The sequence below is a fragment of the Mus caroli genome, chromosome 1 (assembly GCF_900094665.2).
Source record: "Mus caroli chromosome 1, CAROLI_EIJ_v1.1, whole genome shotgun sequence".
Lineage (NCBI taxonomy): Eukaryota > Metazoa > Chordata > Mammalia > Rodentia > Muridae > Mus > Mus caroli.
Window position 1 is genome coordinate 156,630,731 of NC_034570.1, and position 22,410 is coordinate 156,653,140.

Here is a 22,410-nt window from a genome sequence, read left to right on the forward strand (position 1 = left end):
CATGATTCAGCTATAGGTTAGCATTATTTTCAGCAGATACATAAGTTGTGACATATGCAGCAAATAGGTTTGGGGAATAAAGTCCAAGAGAACAAATGAAGTAGAGCCATAGCTATGGAAATTTAGTTCTCTGCCTTTGTACTTTCTGCTACTATACAGAAGACCACCTATATACATGAGAAATATGTGGGACTAGCACTGGCCATGGAAGACCAATGTTAAAAGTTTGTGTTAAACAAAGGCAGAACACAATAAAGCCAGCCAGAAGGAACAGAAAAGGCCCTTAGCTACATTCTCCTCTAAGGTAGTGAAATAACTTATCTTTGCTTCATGCCTGCCCACCCCAGGATATTTTAAAATTCCTTATTCTTAATTGGCGAATAATAATAGTACATCTTTATGGGTTACCACAGGTCTTCAAGTATTTATAAATTGTGGAATGATTAAAAGTCAAGCTTTTAAGTTAACATATCCATCAATCCGTAACCTGTTTTTGTATTCCAACACTTAGAATCCACTCTTACTAGGCTGGGGAATAGGTTAAAAGCCTTATCCTTCTTGTCTACCTCTATAATCTAAGTATGGAAGCTACAAAGAAGACTAATGTTTTTAATATGTAAAGTGGTAGAAACCAGGGGACTTTTGTTACAAAAAACTTCCCAGTATTATTTCAACAAATGCAAATTAGTTCATCCAGCATTACCTCAGTGCTAGCATGTTTAAATCTGTATAGTCAAGGACTTTGAAATGTAGGATCAAAGGAACAGAACACATTTGGGGGGTGGGATGCACTTGCATGGGTGTGGGGACTTGATGTCCTTGAGTGAGGCTATCACACACCAATCTCTAGTGTCATTCTCTAGGAGCTGTCCATGTTTCTTTGTGATGGATCTCTCATGGGCATCTGAGGTTTACTAATTAGCCAGGCTGCCTAGCTGTCGTGTCTCCACCTCCTAGCACAGGGATTATAAACTAGCATGACCACCACTCTATATATGGGTGCAGGTCCTTTCCATGGCATGGCAAACACTATTTCCATTTTCCCACATCATACAGAACATTTTTTTTAAAAATTGCCCCATATGCCATTCAAATTTGAGTGAAGTATTTTAGGAATACTCTACCTTGATCACTTTTTATAGATAAACTTGACATATCAGGGGGAGAAATACTTGGTTTTGGTACAAGCATGCCTGGTCTCCTCAGTGGTGTAGATACAAGTTTCTGAAAGTAAGAGAATCACCAATCAAACACTTTTAAGCAGAGCCATTGCTAGATACTTTACTTCCCATATTTAAATGTAATAAAGTAACCTCAAAATAGCCTGTGGACTATGTCAGCCTTCCCTCAAGGCCAATGAAAACATGACTTTTAGCAGTAAATACCAGCCAACCACAGCACTCTATGGGAAGGCGGGTGTAAATAGCTATAGCTGAAAGCCATTTGTGCACTCTCTGTCATCTTACTTCCCCGAGTCAGTACCTACTAAACGCCAGGCTGGCGTGCAGAAGAAGAGTATTTAAAGAAAACAGAACAAAATCATAAAGTCTATAATGTTATCTGTGGTTTTCATTGAAAAGTGAAAATTACAAAAGGTTGTGCCTCCAACTATCATAACTCAAGCACAAGTGGGCTCACACGAACATGAACACACACACAATATACTTAAGTTTTATGGAGAATTTTTTCTTCAAATTTTCATCCCCCCCCCTCTCTCTCGTGTGTGTGTGTGTGTGTGTGTGTGTGTGTGTGTGTGTGTGCAGACAGGTGCTTGGGCTTGGCTGCATGTATGTATGTCACATGTGTGTGTGCAGCACCAGTGGAAGCCAGAGGAGGGCATCAGAATCCTTGGGAACTGGAGTTACAGATGGTTGTGAGTCAGCACGTGGGTGCACCGACTCAAATCTGGGACTTTTGGAAGAGTAGCCAGAGCTTTTAGCCAGTGAGCCATCACCAGTCCCTTGAGGAGGTATGTTTTATAGAAAAATCTGAAAAGAGCAATCAAAGCTCACAAGCACAGATCCTCAAAAATCCACCTGACTTAAGACATCAACTTAAAATATAAATCTACCTACCATATTTACAAATAACTTGCCACAATTTTGAATTCCAATCCAATGTCACAAATTTAAGAAATTTCAGTATGTACAAACAGAGAAAAACAGCATAAGGGAGAAGAAAAAGACTTCTGTAATGACCTTGTAGATACCGACTTAGTAGTCTACTATCCCAATACTCTGGAATTTGCTTAACTTTTTTTTTTGGGGGGGGGGTCTGTAGGATCTACAAATGTTAACCCAGGTCTTCACATCTCGTTATTACAATATTTAAAGCACTGTTAACAAGCTTGTTTCTAGGAATCATTTAAATAAAAGCCTACGCTTTTTAGAAATTATTATTACAGCTGTCTAACCGTTAAGAACTGAAAGGCACTCGGGGAGCCGTATAGTGCAAGCCCTGATCCCCCCAACCCCAAACCTGCCTTTCCCCTGAGGCTTGTGCACTATCTGGAAGCTTCCCGAAGGTTCTTGGGGCTCCACTGTGGCTGGAGTCCAAGGGTGGGCGGGCGAGAGGTGGCTGCCCTTACCTGCTTCTCTGAAGGCCCAGAATCCTTTCCCTGGGCTGCTCTCCACTCTCGAGCCATTTCTGAGTATTTCTCCTTCTCATCCTCGCTCAAGAGCTTGGGGAGAAGAGGGAGACAAGAGAGGAGAGCGGTGAGGCGTCCGATCCACACCCTGGTTCTGGAAGGTTCTGTCGGTTGGTCCTGCCCTTGGGCCGTGTCCCCTCCACGGGCTCCCCCCAGGCTGGGTTCCCACCGCGCCCTCCCCGCTGCCCAACTGCCCGCAGCCTCACCGCCCAGTCGGCCGAGCAGTAGGGGATGGCGTCTGCCACGCGGGCCACCGGCAGGCCTCGCCGGCGCAGTTCGGGAATCTTCTCCTGTACGAAGAAATAGTAGGCATTGCGGCTGGCCCTGCGGTTGGGCATGGCGTCGTCGGGCCTCGACGCCCTCCAGAGACTCAGCAAGCAGCCGGCGCCCTTGCCGGGCTCCCGCCCTTAGTAACTGAGCTCGGAGCCTGCGCGCGCTTCAGCCAGGCGCTTGGCCAATCAGGGCGCAGCGCGCAGCCGCATTGAGCCCCCTGCTGTGGGGGGGGAAACAGCCTGAAACTGGAAGATTCCACCTCGTGCGGGAGGGGGCGGAGGGGGCGGGCGGGAGGAAGAGCGAGGCGCAGGTGGGGAGAGCACTGTGATTGGCTGACTCACTTGCCCGGTAGGCGGGGATTGTCACGTGGTAGGCCTGGTGCTTTTATTATTATTTTTTTTTCCCTGTACATTGTTGCGTGATGTATCCCGTTAGTAGGAAGAGGACTCACAGGTGCTTTCGGTTCCTGAGTGTTTCACAGCCCGAACTAGCGAGCTTGTGTAAAGCACTGAGAGGGAAAAGGTGGGAACAGGAGGGTGTTTTCAAGACGACAACACCACCACCAAACACAACATATTTGAAAACTTCCGTTTCACAAAACATCCTTGAATAAAGTTTTATAGGCTTTCTTATAAGGTCTGGGTAATTTGGGGAGGGGTCAGTTTTATTAGTAGGTGTCATTTTTCGAAGTTATTGTGAAATACTTTTCTCATCTACTTGGTGACTGCTGACTCGAGGTTGAGCCTGTGTATTTAGTAATACTGAGTTCTCATACTGGTTCAAACTGTGTTGCTTGATCTTGCCTGGGTTTTCTCATTCTACTTCCCAACTACATTCCTTTGTGTATTAATTTGTGTATAAGTAGAGTTGAAAATTCATTTAAAAATTTTATCTTTTCAGATAACTGGTCGTCTTTTCTCACTGACAGATAATCAACCAGATTAGACCAGATTAAAAGTAGATAATGACAGGTTTATTTGGAGGCAGCTCTCTGGTGGGTTCATCGGATTTCACAGGTCAAGGTCAGCAAGGTCACATATCCAGGCAAAAACAAGGGTTGTTTGTTTGTTTGTTTGGTTGGTTTTTTTTTTAATGGGTCTTGGGCATGGGGTGATGACATGTGAGTTAGGAGCTGGTATTGTGCCCTTACATGGTCAAAACGTGAGCCCCTGAGCAGGCACTCATGGGTGGGTTGCTGGAACACTGAGTAGTGAGGTGTTTTTTCTTTGTAGGTGGAGTTGGTGGGAGGGGGATAAACAGGGTTTTCCAGCTTGTGAAGAGACTGAGCAGGAGTTCCAGCCTGGCCATGACCTCAGTTTTAATTGTTTGCTAGTAATGTTGCTAAACTTTTCTGGTATTGAACCAGTCAACATTTATAGTATACACTCTTCTTGATCATGAATCGTCGCTGACACTTGAAGTGTGGCTGACACTTTAAAAACGTTTTTCTTTCTTAGTAGATAATGGATTATTTTTGTGGTGCTTCCTTTAGGGATCAGAGGAAGTTCTGAGTGAGTAGCATCCCGAAAGAATGTGCTTTTGTTGACGTGGGCAGGACCATGACCCAAAACGTACCAGTGAGAAACTGGCAAAGTTGTTACCTATATGGGCCAGGCGCCAGAGAAACGATAAAGCTTTCCTGGAGAGAATGAGAATGAATGTTTATGAATGAATAATTGATTGCTCAGTGCGAGCAATTACTGTGGCCCCCGAGTGGACGTTTACAGTCTGAAACTGCTCACCTACACAGACCTTCTATGGAGACTTGCTAACTCCCCTTCTTTGGTACCTAATAGACATATTAAGGTTCCAGACTGCCAAGGTTCTAGGTATCAGCAGGTTAGAAAACTCACACCGGATCCCAACGACACTGTGTGTCTGTGTATATCTGTTCTTTCTTTATTCCATCCCTGCCTGTGGTTAGGGAGGGTTCCAAGACCCAAGTCACACGTGATTGGACAGCTGTTCTTACTAAATATTGGTATCAGGGTTGTTACTGCCTCATAAAATGAATGCCTCTTTTCCCTTAGGGTTGAGTAAGAGATGAGAATTAATGAGTCTTTGGAAAGTTGGTACATTTTTTTGTTTGTTTGTTTAAGCTCTGACACTGACAACCCTTGGAGGGCAGAAGGGGTTGGGGTGGGGGAAACTGAACCTTCTTGGTATCTGGCATGAATTGTCTTTGCAGTTTCCTTCAGCCATTTCTTTTAGAAACCTATCTTACATTTGAGACTGCAAGTGTACTGGTATAAGATCTGATGAGGAGATAAGGCTACTGAAAGTTCAATGAATATGGATGAGACAACATCTTGACAGGCCCTTCTTACACTTAGCTGCTTGACTCAGCAATTCCAGTCTGGAGAAATGGACTTGCATGAAACGAAGGCTTCTAGATGAATTTATGACAGCTCTGTTCATAAACAGACCCACAAGGAATGGCCTAAAGCCATCAACAGTTGAATTGGTAAATTATGGTAGACCACTGGGGAATTCGAAGAAGTGAGCTAATCTGGATACTCTACATGAATTCTGAAATGTTGCTAAGTGGAAGAAAGCATTCTCTATGACACTGTGGATACAGCTCTTGAGGCAGGTAAGACTATGAAATTAGAGATAGCAGATTAGCAGTAATAGCTAGAGGCCTGGAGGCAGGAAAAGATTGGAAAACCATGGAAATGGCAAACTATTTTGTGCTTTGTAGTGGTTACAGGCAGGGTGTGTCAAGTTTATCAAATTCTATTTTTAGACATAGGCATTTTCAAAACTTAACATTTTAGGTGTATTGGTGTATTTCCATCATGTATGTCTGCACCACATGCAGGCCTTAGAGGGCATTGGGTCCCCTGGAACTGGAGTTAAGAGATGGTTATAAATTGCCATGTAGGTGCTGGGAACTGAACGTAGGTCCTTTGGTAGGTTAGAACTGCTAACCCCTGAATCATCTCTCCAGCCCCCAAATTGCATGCATTTCCTTCTGTATAAAATACAGTCTAATAAAATTTATTTTAAAGATTGGCATAAAAATAAATGTAGCACTTGTTTATAATTTAAAGAATACAGACCATCTCCTTTTTTCTAATATTATTTAAGCTGTACAAGCCTTTTCTGTTTTTCTTCCTTTCAAAAAGATTTATTTATTTAATTATATGAGTGCTCTATTCTCATGCACATCAGAACATGGCATCAGATCCCATTACAGATGGTTGTGAGCCACCATGTGGTTGCTAGGAATTGGACGCAGGTCCTCTGGAAGAACAGCCAGTGCTCTAACCACTGAGCAATCTCTCCAGCCCTCTTGCCCCATGCCCCAAGTCTTTTCTTAGTATTTGCTAAACTGTTTTCATTGATCATTTAAAAAATCTGAGTTTTGTTCTGTTGAGAAACTGTAACATTTTTCTTTTCACCCCTCTCTGCTTTAAATGCATTCGCCCTTTCTACTTTAGGCTGCTTTGCATTTCTTTTTCTAGTTTCTGGAATAAAATACCTTATTCTTTTTCGTGTCTATTTTTATAGGGTTGCTTCTCCCGTTTCTGCTTTAGTTGGATTGATCAGTGTTTCTGCTCTCCGTATTTCTCTGCTGACTTCAAAGTTGTCCGTTTTGTTTTCTTCATTCCATAGACAGAGTGTTGAGAGGACAGCTCTCAGGAGCCAGTTCACCATGTGGGATCTAGAGATCACTACACAAACATCTCTACCTGCTGAGCCATCTCTCCAGCCCTTCCTGAGAGACTGCTCATAGACCCCATTCTCTGCCTAGTTGTTGAACGGAGCTGTTAACAAAGCAGCCTCACATTTGGTGACCCAGTGGGCAGCCACCATGCATGGTATCCCACTGCAGAGTACTTCCCAGGTGGCTTGAGAAAACTACACTAGAGCTGCACCCATGACTGCTACTGCAGCCACAATGTCTGCTTAAGAGGCCTTGGTACGGTACAGCTACACCAGCTTACATTAGTAACAGGAATGTCAATCAACCTCATCCAGGCGCCTCTTCCTGTAGCAGTTCTCACTTAGGATGGGAAGGCGATAGGTGACTCAGGAAAAGAAAGAAAGAAAGAAAGAAAGAAAGAAAGAAAGAAAGAAAGAAAGAAAGAAAGAAAGAAAGAAAGAAAGAGCTGGTAATTTGGAGCTTATTCGAGGTTTGTGATTGATTGGTGCTTAAGTGAAGTTGAAGTGGGACTAGAAGCTCATGTGAGGCTGTGATTGGTAGAATTACAATCTATTCACAGGCATGTGCCACTGGTGATGTAAGCAGAATGATTTCCACACCTTTGAAGTTCATTTTGGAGGATTTTTCCTCCCGAGGGCTGCAGCATTGAGCCCAATAAGACATCTCTGAATGCCCTTTGACTGCCGTGTGGTCTGTATTAGTGGTATAGTGGGCTGAACAATCAGACTTAACAATAGCAACCACAGAAAAGAGGCAGTTAAGGGGCCCAGACAGTCACTGTGAGCTGAGAGCCCTGGTATCCAAGCTCTGAGATACATTATCAAGAGGCAGTTGAGAGTTCCAGACAGTCGCCAAGAGCCACAGCAGCTACAGTAAGCTAATACACTAGGAAGAATGTGAGAAGTATTGTGGTAAAGTCTATGGAAGATGACAGTGCACTAAAGGTTAAAGGATCAAACTGTAACTCCAGCCCCTGAGTCTTGGTCCTCTAAACCCAGAAAAGCGATCAGATTGAGCACACCCAACAATAAGCCTTTGTCACCAAAAGCTTAGAGCTCTCACTCTCTGCATTAGAAGCCTAGTTTCTAGCAAGCCTCCCGAACTCAGGGCCAGTAACATGAAGAGCACTGTTCCCTGCTCCTTGCAGTTGGCTTTAGATAAAGCAAAAGAGCCCACAGCCAACCACTTGTGACAGTTTCAGATTGGGGTGTGTGTGTGTGTGTGTGTGTGTGTGTGTGTGTGTGTGTGTTTAAACCAAAGTTGGTAAAGGACCAGCATGCAACAAACTGAACATATCTGAGACATAGAGCTTGATGAGTTCTGACATTTGTACACCTGAGAATCTATGCCTGCAAACAAGATCAAGAACACATCCAGCCCCATTTTCTCATGGCCTCTGCACACTGCACAAAGCTCCCACGGTTCCCTATTCATGCTTCCTTCTGTCTTTTTTCTGTCTCGTCCTGTGTACTTCCGTTGCTATGCCTGCATGTTCACTTGTATTTTCTACATCTGATGTCAGTGCTACCAGCATATTTCCACACCAGATTATTCTGTTTTTATCAGCAGGAGTTAATTGAATCTCTTAAAAATAGCCTCGACTTCTCTACTCAACAGAGCCCTTCTTTACTTTCCTCCACACAGAACTGAGCTATAACATATAGGAGTTAAAGTAATAACTAATTGTCCTTGTCTACACATCTTGTCACCTGAGTCATTTCTGGGTCTGTCTCAACAGGTGTGTTATTATTATTATTGTCGTTGTTGTTTACTTCATTATAGGATGCATATTTTTATATTCTTGTGCTTTGCTCTAGGGCATGGTTTATTACTTGGAAACAGTCAAAAGCTCCTTTTTGCACTTTGCTCCTATGCCTTGCTATTTGAAGGCAGAGCAACCGCTAAGACTCATTTTCCCTTTAATGACGGGACACCCTCTCTGAGGACTCCACCCGATGGGCGATGTATGAATTTGGAGGCTTTTCCATTTTGGCTGACAAGAACGCAGACTATTTCCAGCCCTGTGTGAATTCCAAGGATTGTTCCTTCTAATCCTTTCAAGTTGTTCTTTCCCTGGCACCGTGTAGTTTCCTCCCACACGGACGCTGATCAGTAGTCAGCTACAGCTTCAAGGGAGATCCTCACCACAGCTCCAGAAGGCTTTTGGCTCACTCTCTCTCTCTTCACGCCGCTTCCTCTTTCCTGGTACTCTGCTGGCAAACTCTTCTTGCTCTGACCAACCTGGACTTGGTTCCTTTTTCTCAAGCCAAGGAGACTCTAGGGCCCTGAGTGTTAGCCTTTGTTAACACTGCAGCAATTGGTATAGCCTGAGAGCTTGTTCTTTCTGCTCTTTTAGGGATAACCTTGGCTCCCTGATGGTCAGTGTCTGAAGTCATTATTCCATACACCAGGTTTTTAGTGCCTTCAGGCTGTTGCCTTCTATGTCCTCTGTTACGCCACCTTGATCCAAATGACTTTCTCTTGTTTTAATGCTTGAAAAATAACATTATAGTCAACTACTAAATTTTTAGATCGGTGGTCAGGACAGATTATCCTGATGAGTAGGTGACTTTTAAATGAGAAAAAGTAGAAAGGAACAGAGAGAAATGAATTCCAGACAAAGGGAACGGGATACACAAAGACTCAGATGATACCAATCTGGCCATTTCCTCGGTACAGACGAAAGCCTGCTTGCCAGGGGTATTGTGATTCTATTCAAGTAGAGAATGGTGTTTGTTGAGGTTGTAATAAACGAATGGGCACTTGGGTGTGTCCATTAGGAGGAATTCAAACTGTAATCTCAATAAAATGGTCATTTAGGAGTTTTATTTTATATTATTTTAAATGATAGAATGCAAACATTTATTGTATACACACATGCTGTTTTGATATATGTACACGCCATGGAATGGCTAAAATTGAGCTAATTAACGTATACCCGTGTACTTTTTTTTTTGTGTGTGTGGTGAGAACACCTTAAATCTCCCTTTAAAACTGCATTTATTTGTTTGGGGTGGGGATGCGCATGCGCCAATGTGTGTAAGGGAAACCAGATGACAACTTGTGGACATCTATTCTCTCCTTTTACTATGTGGGTCCTGAGGATCAAATGCAGACCTCCAGGCTTGGCAGCAAAACCTTTACCTGCTGAACCTCCTCTAGACCAGAAATCTATTATTACTTAAATGCTTTCAACAAATGTTATGATATGATTAATAATTTAAGATCAGTGTTACTGCTAGTTGGAGAATAACCCAAAACAGTAAGGATGAAGGCATGTGAGGTGGCTCTTATGGTTAAAGACGCTAAGAAACCCAACAACATGATTTCAACTCTCAGAACTCAACATGGTGGTAGAAAAAGAATTGACTCTCACAAATTGTCTTCTCATCTCCATATGTGCACCATGCCCCCATCCCCCCCCAAATATTTATAAAAAGCAGTAAGAACGGACAGGGTCAGAACTGTTAACTGGATCCTTCAAGAGTTAAGGGATAAGAGCTGGGGGTGCATCTGTGGTAGAGTGCTTGCCAGCATTTCTGGAGTCCCTAGTATAACACGGCAAGGAAAGGGAGTCTACATGAGTACTACAGGAGGCAAGAGGGTCACAAGCTCAAAGTTGACAACCTACAGAGACCTAGACTCAAAACACAAAACCTGAAAAGGACTGGGGAAGGCAGCTTAATGGTAAAGTTGTTGCCTAGCATGCTCAAGACCGTAGGATCCTCAGGGTTCAATCCCTAATACCTGGAGGACTGCAGAAAGTCTAGGTGTGAGTGAACCTAAATGGTGGCCTAGGATAGAAATGCACTGGCAGCAAGGAATGGCTAGCGCTGTAGTGCAGGGAAAAACAGAACTTCTAGGTCGCATGTAAAAACAAGAAAAATGGCATCACCTGAAGGTGCATGTCAGCTACCAAGTGGCAAGTGGTGCTTTCACTATGTTCCAGAGGACCTGGGGGTTGAGGGAGAAAACACTGGTGCCAAGGAGGGTCCATATTCTCGTATCTCTCCCCTCATCCTTTGATACATTTGCCCCTGCCCCTCCCCATTCTTAAATCAAGTCCTAAATGAACACAACAACTTTATCTACTTTTCAACCAGGTCAAATTATGCTATTCAGAAATTTTAGAGGGTGGCAAACTTTGACTGAGGTAGTCTGAAGATTAAGGGTACCATTATGGATACATTAATTTCTAATGCCTATTCTATATCTGAGTGAAGACGTTAAGTGGCCAAGAGTTCATATAGGTTTGGAGTTCTGGCCTTGAGATCGATTTTGGAAGGAAGTCACGTAAGGATGGTGTTTAAGTTCATGGAAGTGGGTGAAATAACCCAAGGAAAGGACCAAGATGAAGTACTGAGGAACATAGCATTTAAACACCATAGAAAGAAGACCAAGTAAAGGTGACTAAGGAGTATAGGGGAAGTGGAAAGAAAATGAAGTGAACTGAGGGATGGGTGACACCAGCAGGCAGCAGTCCATTTACCCAGTACAGGTGTAAGAGCCTCCTGAGTGCCCAGTTCTGTTATAGGCAGAAGAATAGGTTGAATAAAACCAAGGTTATGATGAGGAAAATGGGCAATAAAGAAACAATTATGTCTCTAATTAGTTGTCAGAACATTGTATTGGAAAAGTCTGATGAAGAAAAACAGAATAAGGGACTAGTAATGGGCAGATCCTGAAATCTAGGGAGGTCAGAAAAGCCCCTGAATAAGACAACAAAATGTGAACAGACTAGAAGCAACTGGGAAGCCAAGCCATGAAACTTCCAGAGATCATTGCAGGCAGGAGGAACAGCAAGCACTCAGGTGAGGTGGGAGTGCTAGATGTGTTTGAACAGCAAAGCCACTCCTATAACCAGAATAAGATGGCAGGTACAGATATTGGATTATAGATGGTGAGTGCCAAGCTGTGTAGGACTTATCAAAGACTTAGATTTTAGTCAAAATGAGGGAAAGCCACTAAAGATGTGAATGGGATATATCATATTTGAGATATGAACATGGAAGGTATAATTTTCAGCTAACTATGCTAAAAAGCACCCAAGAGTGCTTTAGTGGGTTCTTGGAAAATGTGGCTGAGTTTTCCCCACTGCTTGTTTGTATATAGCCTCCATCCTGTTCTGATAAAATAATGGCAGTTAATGTTCATTTGAAAGGTATTATATTGGCCTCTCCTAACAACTCCATGAGAGTTATTTCCTATCTCCCTCACAACTGTAAGAGACAGATTCCTTGACTGTTTGTAGACCGGGCTATTGGATCAGAGTATGGAAAACTGACCTCCCTAAGCTGACTCTGCCCATGACCCTGAGATCTGTGAGATCCCACGACCCCTAAACACTTTTAGAAAAACATGTTTATCACAGAACCTCTAAGATTTTTGCAATCTGAGAATTTCCAAGAATTTCTGGGTTCCTTCTAGACATTACTGAATGTGTTTCTACATTTTAAGTAAATGAACTCTAACTCCCCAGTTCCTTCTACCCACCAAGTCTATATACCTTCAACCTTTTTCCTGGTCACATGGATTTTGCCTCTTGCATTCTCTTGAAATGTTTCTCTCAATTCCTACTCCTGGTGTCCCATGGCCTACTTTGGATGGTTTGTTCCTTCCTGGCCTCTTAAAATTAACTCGCCCATAAAGAAGGCCTCTATCTATTTTTTTCTCTCCTTAACTCATCCTATATTCTGTGGCCAGAAACACAATTTGCTGAAACACAAGGCTTGATGTTCCTTTGCTTGGACGTTCTCCTGTGTTCCTTTGCCTTGAAGTCCAGACCTGGAAACCCAATTTTCCGTTGTCTGATCTCAGCGTTATTGCCACGCTGCCCATTGGAACACATGCTCTGGGAAGCAAGCCCCACTTTCACTTCTGTTTGCTGCTTATGTCTCTGTACCTCTGGCTTCCTTTCTGCCCTAAGAGATTCTATTCCAATGATGCTTGAGATTTAGATCAGGGGTTACCTTTCAATGAAAACATTTCTGAGTCACACGAATGACCCATCCCCCCTGCTTTTATTCCCACATCACACCTGATACATTCTCGAACATGGCCCCTGTTGCTCGCACCATCGTATTTGCCTCCCTCCCCATGCACATGGCTGGATGCATCTGTAAGTTTTTTGATGGACTGTGACTCATTCATTCATCTTTGAATTCCTGTTCATCTTTACTCAATAAGAATTATTTCATGGAAGAGAGAAGAAGGTAAAAGGCAGGTGAGCATCCTGGAGCAGATGGTAATGAATATTGATTTTCTCCATGTGTAAGGCAACTAGAATTGGCGAAGAGGGGCACAGTGCATACACTTGTGTGAGACGTCTACACGCCACAGTTCCCACATGGAGGCTAAGGTGGATGCTCTCTAATACTGTCATTGGGAGTTCGCCTGCCCTTTCCTCATTTGATCCACTCCCTTTCATGATGTTCAGTGCCTGTCTTTATGTTCCATCTCACCATTCCTGTGTGTAGAGAACAGAGGAAGGTCAGAGTGAATGTATGCTGTTGACATTGGCTTAGAAGGATGGCAAAGCCATGTGTGGATGTTAATGGTGTGTACAGAAAATGTCCCTCATAGCTTTCTCTCCATGGATATCTATAGCCTCAAGATCTCTCCTCCACAGAGGCTGTTCCTACCAAGTCCAGACCTTGTAGCCCAATCTCCCTTGTCTGATCTCAGCTTACCTTCAGCATTGCTGCCCCTCTGCTCATGTGAACACACTCTATGGGAAGCAAACTCCACTCTCACTTGTTTGGGCTAAACAAGACTTCTTGATACAGCAGTAAGCTCTAAGCCCTGTCTTCTTGTTTGTGCTTAAGAACCCAGCCTCTGTGTTCAACTGTATTTAATAAGCACACCGAGCTTCCAGTGTGCTGAGGTTTTTATCAGACAGCCCAAACCAGCCCATCCAAGATTTCTGCCCATGTGTGTCTGTGTGCTATCTTTTTTTCCATTCCCTCACTGCCCTGGTGAGGTCTGACCTTGGAGCTACGCTGGATGAGGCATCTACCCATATTCTTGGAGTGAGGTCATCAGATGATGTATTTTTGTAGCTCATGTCTATCCCTTGGGTTCTTTCTGTCTATGACTGGGACCAGGTAAGGTCTCTGAAAAAAAATGCTTAGGCCTCTGAGCCAGAACCTTTCCCCCTGTCAAGATCTAGTGGTCAAGGCACTTTGGGCTTGTGACATCCAACGGGCCATACCCTCTATATTCTTTCTCTTTTGGGATGTCAGACATTGCTTCATCACAGGGATCAGGATTGCTCTGTTCCCCATTTTGGAAGTTGCCAGTGTTATTCAGGTTTCCAAAAGATGCTAATAATTGGAACAGAAACAGAAACACAAGCCAAAATTGGAATGAGGGCTTATAACAGAGAAATCGCCTTACTTCATCTCTGGCTGGCCCGGTAAATTACAAACAATTTATGGGTTGAAGTATTAGTCAGTAAGTGTTCCCAGGGCTTCAAATCCTCATAATTAATTTGATTAGTGGATCACAATTGAGACATAATGAGAGCAGGTGTACATTTGGGATCTTTGTATCTGGCTAAAAATACAGGCCTGACAAAGCACCTGCCACTCCTCTCTGCCTTTCTCCTTTCTCCAGGGAAGTCCTAGACACTGAATAAATTTGGGGGGCATATGTTCAGTCAAAAACTTTTCCACATTGTAGAAATAACAGTGTTTAGAAGATTATAAAATTACAAATGAATTAAAATATTACCAAGAGATTATCTTTTGTTGTTTCATCTTTTTAAAGCGTATCTTCCCCCAGATTTGAGGTCATGCTGTTTGTTTTTTTCGTTTCTCCTGCACATTATCCTTGCACGTGCCCTTTAGGGAAAGGCATTCAGAGAGCTAATTTAGGAGGAGGGGGTTCTAAACCCAGATAGAGTACAAAGGCACCATTTAATTCATCATCCAGTATCATCCAAAGTGGGAGTCTGAGCTAGCAGGCTCTAAGGTTAAACATAACACAAATGTGTGAACTATAGCATATTCACGTGGTCTTATGCTTATGATGTCATGACCATTGTTCTTGGCAGTTAACATGGAGGACATTGTGAACTTTATATTTATAATACTAGTCTTTAAGATTTTATTTTATTTTTTAAAAGAAACTATCCCTCATTTACAGAAGAGCTTCTAGATTGCATCCATTTCCAGGAGAGTCCTTGGGTTAGAATTTTTTTTAACTCAGAATTCATTTGGGGTTGGTTTTATCAGCACGAGGATGGGGAGGGTAACAACCCAATAGGTTTGAAGGAGGAAAATAGCATCTGCTTTAAAGTCCTACTTCATCTATTCCTCCTGGAACAAAGATCAGAAAGAGGCAGAAATATGATTTTTATCTGCTTGCTTTAAAAAGACCCAGGTTAAGCAGGATTCATGTGCATGCATGTCTGTGTGTCTGCAATGGAATCATGTTTTAAAGAGGACTCAGCTGCATTATATTTATAACTGTGTGTTGCTCCCAGCTCCCAGTTCCCAGCATGGCTCCTTGTGGTGGCTCACGTCTCTATTCTCTGTGTCCTGATTTCTGTTCTAAAGCATGCAGCTTTGAAGAAAGTAGACTTTCCTTTCTCCCCACCAAACCCAGTGCTAGTTGTGACTTTCTGAGACTCCTACTCTGGTCCAGCATGGTTTCTTGCTCTGACATGTTGGGCTCATTGCAGGAGAAAGTGTGGCGTTGTGTGTGTGTGTGTGGAGGGGGGAGACATACCTCTCCCTTTGTTGTAATCAACCAATCTCTACCCAGAGACCTGCTCTGCTTGGCTAGTGTACACGGACAGTGAGAATTTAGCCACACCACACACTTATTTGCAAATATTAACAGCTTTCTAGGTTAAGGAAATATATTACTTCTCAAAAACTAAACTTTAGTGAAAGTGCTCGAGGAAGGGATTAAAATGCAGATTTCTGGGTTGCATGGTGATTTTGTTTTCATTATTTTTAATTGAACTTGGAATCTCCCTTTTAAGCAGATAACTGTTCGGAAATTCTGCTGCTCTAGGTCAAAAGAAGAAGAGGAAGAAGAAGAAGAAGAAGAAGAAGAAGAAGAAGAAGAAGAAGAAGAAGAAGAAGAAGAAGAAGAAGAAAGAAGGAGGAGGAGGAGGAGGAAGAAAAGAAGAAGAAGAAGAAGAAGAAGAAGAAGAAGAAGAAGAAGAAGAAGAAGAAGAAGAAGAAGAAGAAGAAGAAGAAGAAGAAGAAATGGCAAGGAGATAAGGAGATACTGGGTGTCCTGTATTTTACTGTCTATTGCCAATATGACAAAATCAACTCTGTTGTCAGTGTCCTGGCTCTATCCTTTGGGCTGCACATTTTGGATCACCTGGGGGTAGACAGTATTTTCATATTGACCTTAGTGGTGTGCATAGGAGCATAGTGGTGTGAATTAGGAGCATAGTGATGTGCATTTAGGAGGGGCATATAGTTCAATTTAGAACATAGCACAGGATCCCACCCACTCAGTAACATATGGGATAGACCGCTACATCTCTCTAGTTGTAAAGTAGACGTGCAGTATAACATGCAGAACTGAAAAGTTTCTGGGATGAAAGGCAGGGCACCTGTATTCTATGATTTGTTATGATGTAGTTCTGCAAGACTCCTGATTTCTGTTGACATACACATAACACTCATTCAAAGGTCCCTTTTGTGAACGTTGACTTTTTAAATCAACCCATCTCCTGTATTTCCCCTCTTTATAAACTTTCTCATATGTCGAAGTTTTGCACAAAGCTCTCAACCAGACATTGTATGTACAAACATCGGCATGTTGTAAATAACAGAGCATAATACAAATACATTGATATTTCAACCCTTTTATGTAGACAAACTTTTTGTAGTGGAAAGCATACGTTTTGAAGCCAGGTGACCTGAGGTTAAAGTCTAGCTCTGGCATTCATTGGCTTCTTGATCTTAAAGGTCCTAGTGACAATCTTTAAGCTCAAGTTTCCTCATTGGGATTAAACAAGGAATCCCGTAAAACACCCGCAAACTTGCTTAGACTCTAATAGGAAACCTCTGGATGTTAACTCCCATCTTAATTTTCTAATTTTCTGGGTGCTAAAGGATATAGTTCTCAAATTTCTCTCACAGAGCTTATTACTCAGGACTCTTTATAGCATACAAATCATTCAATTTAAGTAAAAGACCATCGATGAAATGTAATGAGTGGCTCTAAGACTTACTAAAAATGCTGAAGATCCAGATATAGGAGACAAGTGGGAACCTAGAGAGGCCACACCAGGACTGCAGCTCAGTTCACACCCCTGAGCAGGGTGGCCACCCAGCCTCCATCCACCACACCTAGCCCTGGCCCAGGCCCCTGATGCTGCTGCTACCTCCGGGCAAAACTGATTGTTCGGTGTGCCTGCCTCTTGCACTACTTTACCCAGATTCAGAAACCTATGTGTTAAGAGGTCACCCTGGCCATACTGGGGCTAGGGGCCTCTCCTCCAGCTTTGGTGGTTAGGAGGTGACTAGACTTTCTGGCTTCAGTATTTGGAACTGTCCAGATATGCAAAAAGAAGGCAAGTCGTGGCAAAAGGCCACCATTGAGCTTCCTCCTGATTCTGCATGACCCCATATATACATCACCCCTGCTTTCACATGCATTCATTCTCAGGGTGAAGGATTTCTGCTTCCGAGTTCACGGGCAGTTTTCAGTCCTTCGGAGTTCTTTCTCCCTTCCTCTAGACAGAATATGGGCGCCTTCTTTACTGCCACCAACCCTCAACAAGCCCAAATCTTGTCCCATCTTTCAAGTGCTAACACAGATGTCTCCTTTATTGTGGTCATCAGCCCCACCCCTGGGACTAACTTGTTCTTTCCTGAGTCCACCCTGCTCCTTCCCTATCTCTCCTACAATGACACCAACCGGCCTATTTTTTACAATGACTATGCATTATGCCTCTAAAGGTCTGGCCTTTCTTCCTCTCCTGGACCCAAGAAAAGGCTCCTCAAGGACACCGTTCTCATCCTGTAGCCTTAATTCTTAGAGCCTAGGAGAGCCTTAGTATATATTTGCTAACATTCAAACATTCATTTCTCAGTGCTTTCTCAACGTATTGTGAGTCCTTTCCAATAGACAGGAGACAATTCCATTTTAAAAGTGGGCATAACCCATGGAAATGTACGCTGCAAATGGAGAATGTGTAGGTGTAGTCTCTCTCTCTCTCTCTCTCTCTCTCTCTCTCTCTCTCTCTCTCTCTCTCTTTCTCTCTCTCCTCATTTTCTGTTAAAAAGGCCACATACGTTTTTTTAAAAAAAAGATTTTTGCCTAAAGGGTTTCTCCTCTATGGATTCTAATTTGGTTGGGGCCTCTTGGTTCTTTGAACCAGATGCACCAGCCAGGGCACAACAAAAACAAACAAACAAACAAACAAACAAACACCACACAGGTCTAAGCCCCAGGAGAAGTTATGCCAAGTCCTTGTAGCCTTTCTGTCCCTGACACCCAGAACAGGTGCAAGGAAACATCGAGTCCCAGCCTGCTTGATGGCCCGAGCAGAGCTTGAGCCGCAGCCCCCGCCACATGGTCCGCCCTCCGGGGTGGACTTTTCTGCTAGGCTCTGACCTCCCAGCCCCGGGAGACGGCACGTGACCGAGAAACTTTGGCGGGCGGTGTTGGCGCGGGCGGCGGCGCGGCGGTCGAGCTCCCCCGCGCGGCGAGCTCTGCTGCGGGGAGGCGCTCGCCCTGTGCCGCGCAGCCTGTGCGTGCGGGAACGGCCCCCGCAGCCCAATCGGACTCTAGAGCCAGCGGCAGCGCGCCTCTCGCAGGCGGCGGCGTCCAGCGCCCGGGGCCGGGCTGCGCGGCCAGCCCCGAGGGCTGCGGCGCCAGGGACGCGCGGGGCCCGCGCTCCGCCGCCGCCGCCGCCGCCGCCGCCTGCTGCTGCGAGGTCATCGGGATCTTATCTTGCCAGCTGATGCCCGCTTTTCCCACTCTGGATCTGGATGGGAAGTTGGGGAAGATGGATAGGGTCGTGTTGGGGTGGACCGCTGTCTTCTGGTTAACAGGTAAGAGTCGTTTGCTACAGCTACGGATAACTTTATATGTATTCCCACAGTGGTGGTGTTCCACTCCACCCTCGTTTTCCTCCTTTTTGACAGTGTTAAAGCTGCTTAGCCTGTGGTGTGTATGTGGTGTGTGTGTGTGTGTGTGTGTGTGTGTGTGTGTGTGTGTGTGTGTGTTTGGATGATGGGGGAGGCAAGGGAGAATGCCGGATTGCAAAGGAGCTGGATGGAGATGCAGGTGTTTGACTCACTAGCGCTATGAGGCTGTTCTTAGGAGGTATATTTCCCCTCCAGACAATGGTTCTTCCTCCCTCTTTCTCTGAGTTTGTTAGGCTCCGAGTCCTGGGCAAAGCCTGGGGAAAGCCCAGAAGGGGTTGATTCATTAACAGCACTGGTTTTCTGGAGGCAGGGGTTGGGAGGTGGGTAGGGGAGTGTCTCCCCAGCTACTTCCCTAGAAGAGGAGGGAGACCCAGGGACATTCTCTGGGGCTCTCTGGCTGTAGGGGAAAAGGTTTAGGAAGATGAAGAACAGCTTGATTGGCCCTGGAATTTAAGGCCTGATCAGTCTTACTGGAGCCATTTGGAGAAGATAAAAGGCAACCCTGTAATAGATCGACACCCCTCCCCCCAACAAGGTTAATTTGTATGGAGGTTCAGAGGTAACTTTGGCGGTGTCTGTAGCGCACCTCTTCTCCTTTTGTGAACTTTCTTCCCATCTTCTGGTGCTAGGAGAAGCCCTGTGTGTAACACTGTACAATTCAGCAATTCTGGGTTAAGGAACAAGTGGCGCTGGGGTGGCCACTTCAGATTCACAGAGTAGCCCACTGAAGGCAAAATGGGGCAGGGTGAGGAGGCTTTGGATGGCTGGTTGTGGGTCAGAGGCAACCAAAGAGACAGTGGAGAAGACAGAATAAGGTGTCAAAGGGTCATGATGATAGGATCGGGTCAGTGGTAGGCAGAAGAGAGCAAATGGCTGCAAGAAGAAGAAAGTTTGTTTCCTCTGGGGCATGCACCAGCTCCAGGAGGGTGCGGTAGGGTGGGGTGAGATGAGGTGGGGTGAGATCAAGACACTAGGAAAACAGGATCTAGCTTAAAATAGCCAAAGCAAATCTGAAACGAGAGAAAAGACATGCAAGAAGGAAGAAAGACAAATACCCCCTCTTCTTTTACTCTCAGAATGAAATTATCAATTGCCTGAGTTCTTTCCCCATGGCAAATGATAGGCCCTAACACTGCTCTTGCCCCCAGCTGGGATGAGGTGGGGGTGGGGAGGGTGGGGGGGTGGCATCCTCAGTAGAGTTAGCCTCTTATCTTGGCTGCTCTGAGTTCATCCCTCCCACATTATTCAAATATGAATCATCTAATTCCAGGGTTTGGCTGATTCTCGCTTCTCCCTCCTCTGGCCTCCCAATGCTTTCCACTGCCACCCTCACAGATCCTGACTCCCAGGTGGCCTCTACTGCTCACTTGCCATCTTCAGGGGGCCTGGGACTTGAGGCCTGTGTCATGGCTTCTCTGAAGTCAGGCAGGCATCTTAGGAGGTCCATGAATCAGAGATGCTTTTCTCGACGTCCCCCTCCCAATACTGGATCTGCCCAAGAGGAGTACTCTAGGGACTCACAGAGAGTGGGAGAGGAGCAGCATATGGGCTCTAGATGGCTAACAGTTTCTTATGAAATGGAAACCCATTAGTGGAGGGACCACAGGAAATCTAGTTCAGCCCCCACCCCCCTTGGTTTATAGAAACAGAGGTGCAGAGAAACAGTATGCATATTTGAATCTGGGGCGTCACCTCAGTCCCCAGCCAGAGTTCTGTGCCCCAGCTCCACCTGCTTCTCTGGCTTTCTGGGGGGAGGCTCTGTTGCTTTAATTTTGTGTGGAGGGAGGCTCTGCATTGTCTGTGCCTTCTGCCTTCTGCACCTGGAGAGCTGGCTCTGCCTGGAAACAGGCAACAGGTTACTTATCAGGGTGTCTCAGCTGTCAGATGGCAGGGGTGATGTGTGAGGGAGGGAGGCTGCGTCCTGGGGTGCCATTGACTACCCGCTGCCACCCCCTGACCTGCCCCCCTGCTGTCAGAGGTGCTGATGGACAAGGTTCCTCTCAGCCCCTGCAAAGTATGAGGGAGCTAACAATGGCTGCCGGGAAAAGGTGGGGGGGCTGAGGAGAGGGGATCAGTCAAGGATGAGAGGGCTTTAGACTCATTCCTCACACAGTAGCTCTGCGAGGAAAGGTAAGGCATTCCCATCCAGCTCAATCAATGAATTCTCTCCTGAGACAAGGTAAAAGGGGGAGGGAGAGAGGGGAAAAAAGCAGATTAAAAATGAGACAGAGCCAAGAACAAACCACATTCATCCTCTTCCTTCCTCCCTCTCTCCCCTCCTCCCCCATGCTCCCCCTCTCCACCGTTCTACTCCCCTGTTTTGCTTTGAGGCAGGCTGAGCAATTTCTAATCAACACTTGGGTTCTTCTCCTCAGGCTGTAACGGCTCCTTCCTTGTCTTTCCTTGCTGAAGTCCAATTTTTCCTGCTACATATTTAGCCTCCTGATTTCTCATTGTCAGTGCAGGGCTACTTCCTGCAAGAGATTGGTGTTGTTGTTGTGTTGCTGTTGTTGTTGTTTTGAACAAAACAAAATGCTTGCCAGCTGCTAGTTTAGCAACAGGTGCCCTCTAGCAGTGAGACTTGGAGGAGGGCTCATTCCGTCTTTGTTCCCTTACGGAGGAGGACCTTCAGGCTCAGTCTCCCCTGGCAGCAGAGGCTGTGAGGAACAAGGTAGCTCTACTCCGAGAGCGCCCACTCCATGGGCTAGCTGTAGGTTTTCCTAGATACCCTTGAGTGACTCTGTGATGGAGACTATTGGCTCCATCAGCTTTCCTGTGGGGACCCTTTCATTCGCTTATCAACCTATTCTGAAGGCTCGTCCCCCAACTCCTGCGGCTTCTAAAGGCAAGAATAAGTGCAGAGACTAAAAGTGCCAATGGGACACAATCCTTACCCTTGGAGAAGGGTCAGTCTAGTTGGTGAATTTGCCCTAATGGTTGATGATTCTGTAAGAGCAGTGTAGGCGCTATGGTGCCTGGACTAAGCATACTCTATCCAAAACATGGGGCTCTAACCCACACTTCTGAAATGAAGTTCTTCCTGAAGAAGGGACGGCTGAATTGAGAATGTTTTTATGCAGCCAGGGAGTCACCACCTTGTCCTACGCACTGTGCCGGGGTTAATAAGAATAAGATACAGCCTCTGCCTTCAGGGAGCTCGGTCCGGAGGCAGAGAAGCTGGCTGTGGGACTGCGGACAATCGTTTTAGCATCGTGCAAAAGCAGTAAGAGAAGTCTTCCCTCAGTATTGGGAGGTGCCTCAGACAATCTCCTTATGGTATTGGGGCATGGCTGTTACCTGGGCCACTTTGCTATCTGATGACCATGTAAGGATGGTGGCTTAGGTATGATTACCATGTAAGGTATGAAGACTTAGACTATATAAGTACTGCATGCTAACCGGTTGTCCACAGTCAATATTTCTGACCCAGAATTGTTCCTGTCTAAAAGAACTGCAGGGACAAAAATGGAGAAGAGACTTAGGGGAAGGAGGTCCAGTGACTGGCCCAAATTGGGATTCATCTCAAGGGGAGGCTTCAGGGTCTGATACTATTACTAATGCTATGGTGTGCTTACAGATAGAAGCCTAGGGTGTTATTAATCCTGGGAAAGGAAGGCTCTCTTTTAGAGATTGCTAATACCTAGCTTCCATCATCCCCTTTATGCCCTGTATGGTGCCTACACTCCCTCCCTTCT

General features: G+C 45.0%; 2 protein-coding genes across 4 annotated transcripts in view; one reads left to right on the forward strand and one right to left on the reverse strand.

The window, feature by feature from the left end:
* Mael (maelstrom spermatogenic transposon silencer) overlaps nt 1-3,089 on the reverse strand; it is a 34,510-nt gene extending 31,421 nt beyond the window's left edge. Inside the window, exons 1-3 of the mRNA XM_021166086.1 lie at nt 2,854-3,089; nt 2,588-2,680; nt 1,125-1,224 (exon numbers count right to left, since the gene is read on the reverse strand). Coding sequence (XP_021021745.1) covers nt 1,125-1,224; nt 2,588-2,680; nt 2,854-2,985 — 325 coding nt within the window. The 5' untranslated portion in view covers nt 2,986-3,089. The remainder of the gene's footprint in view (nt 1-1,124; nt 1,225-2,587; nt 2,681-2,853) is intronic.
* A 15,145-nt stretch (nt 3,090-18,234) lies between these two features.
* The window catches only part of Ildr2 (immunoglobulin like domain containing receptor 2), a 60,213-nt gene continuing 56,037 nt past the window's right edge, over nt 18,235-22,410 (forward strand). For all 3 annotated transcript variants that reach the window (XM_021168537.2, XM_021168551.2, XM_021168546.2), the window contains exon 1: nt 18,235-18,619. In XM_021168537.2, the coding sequence (XP_021024196.1) occupies nt 18,529-18,619 (91 nt within the window). In that variant the 5' untranslated portion in view covers nt 18,235-18,528. The remainder of the gene's footprint in view (nt 18,620-22,410) is intronic.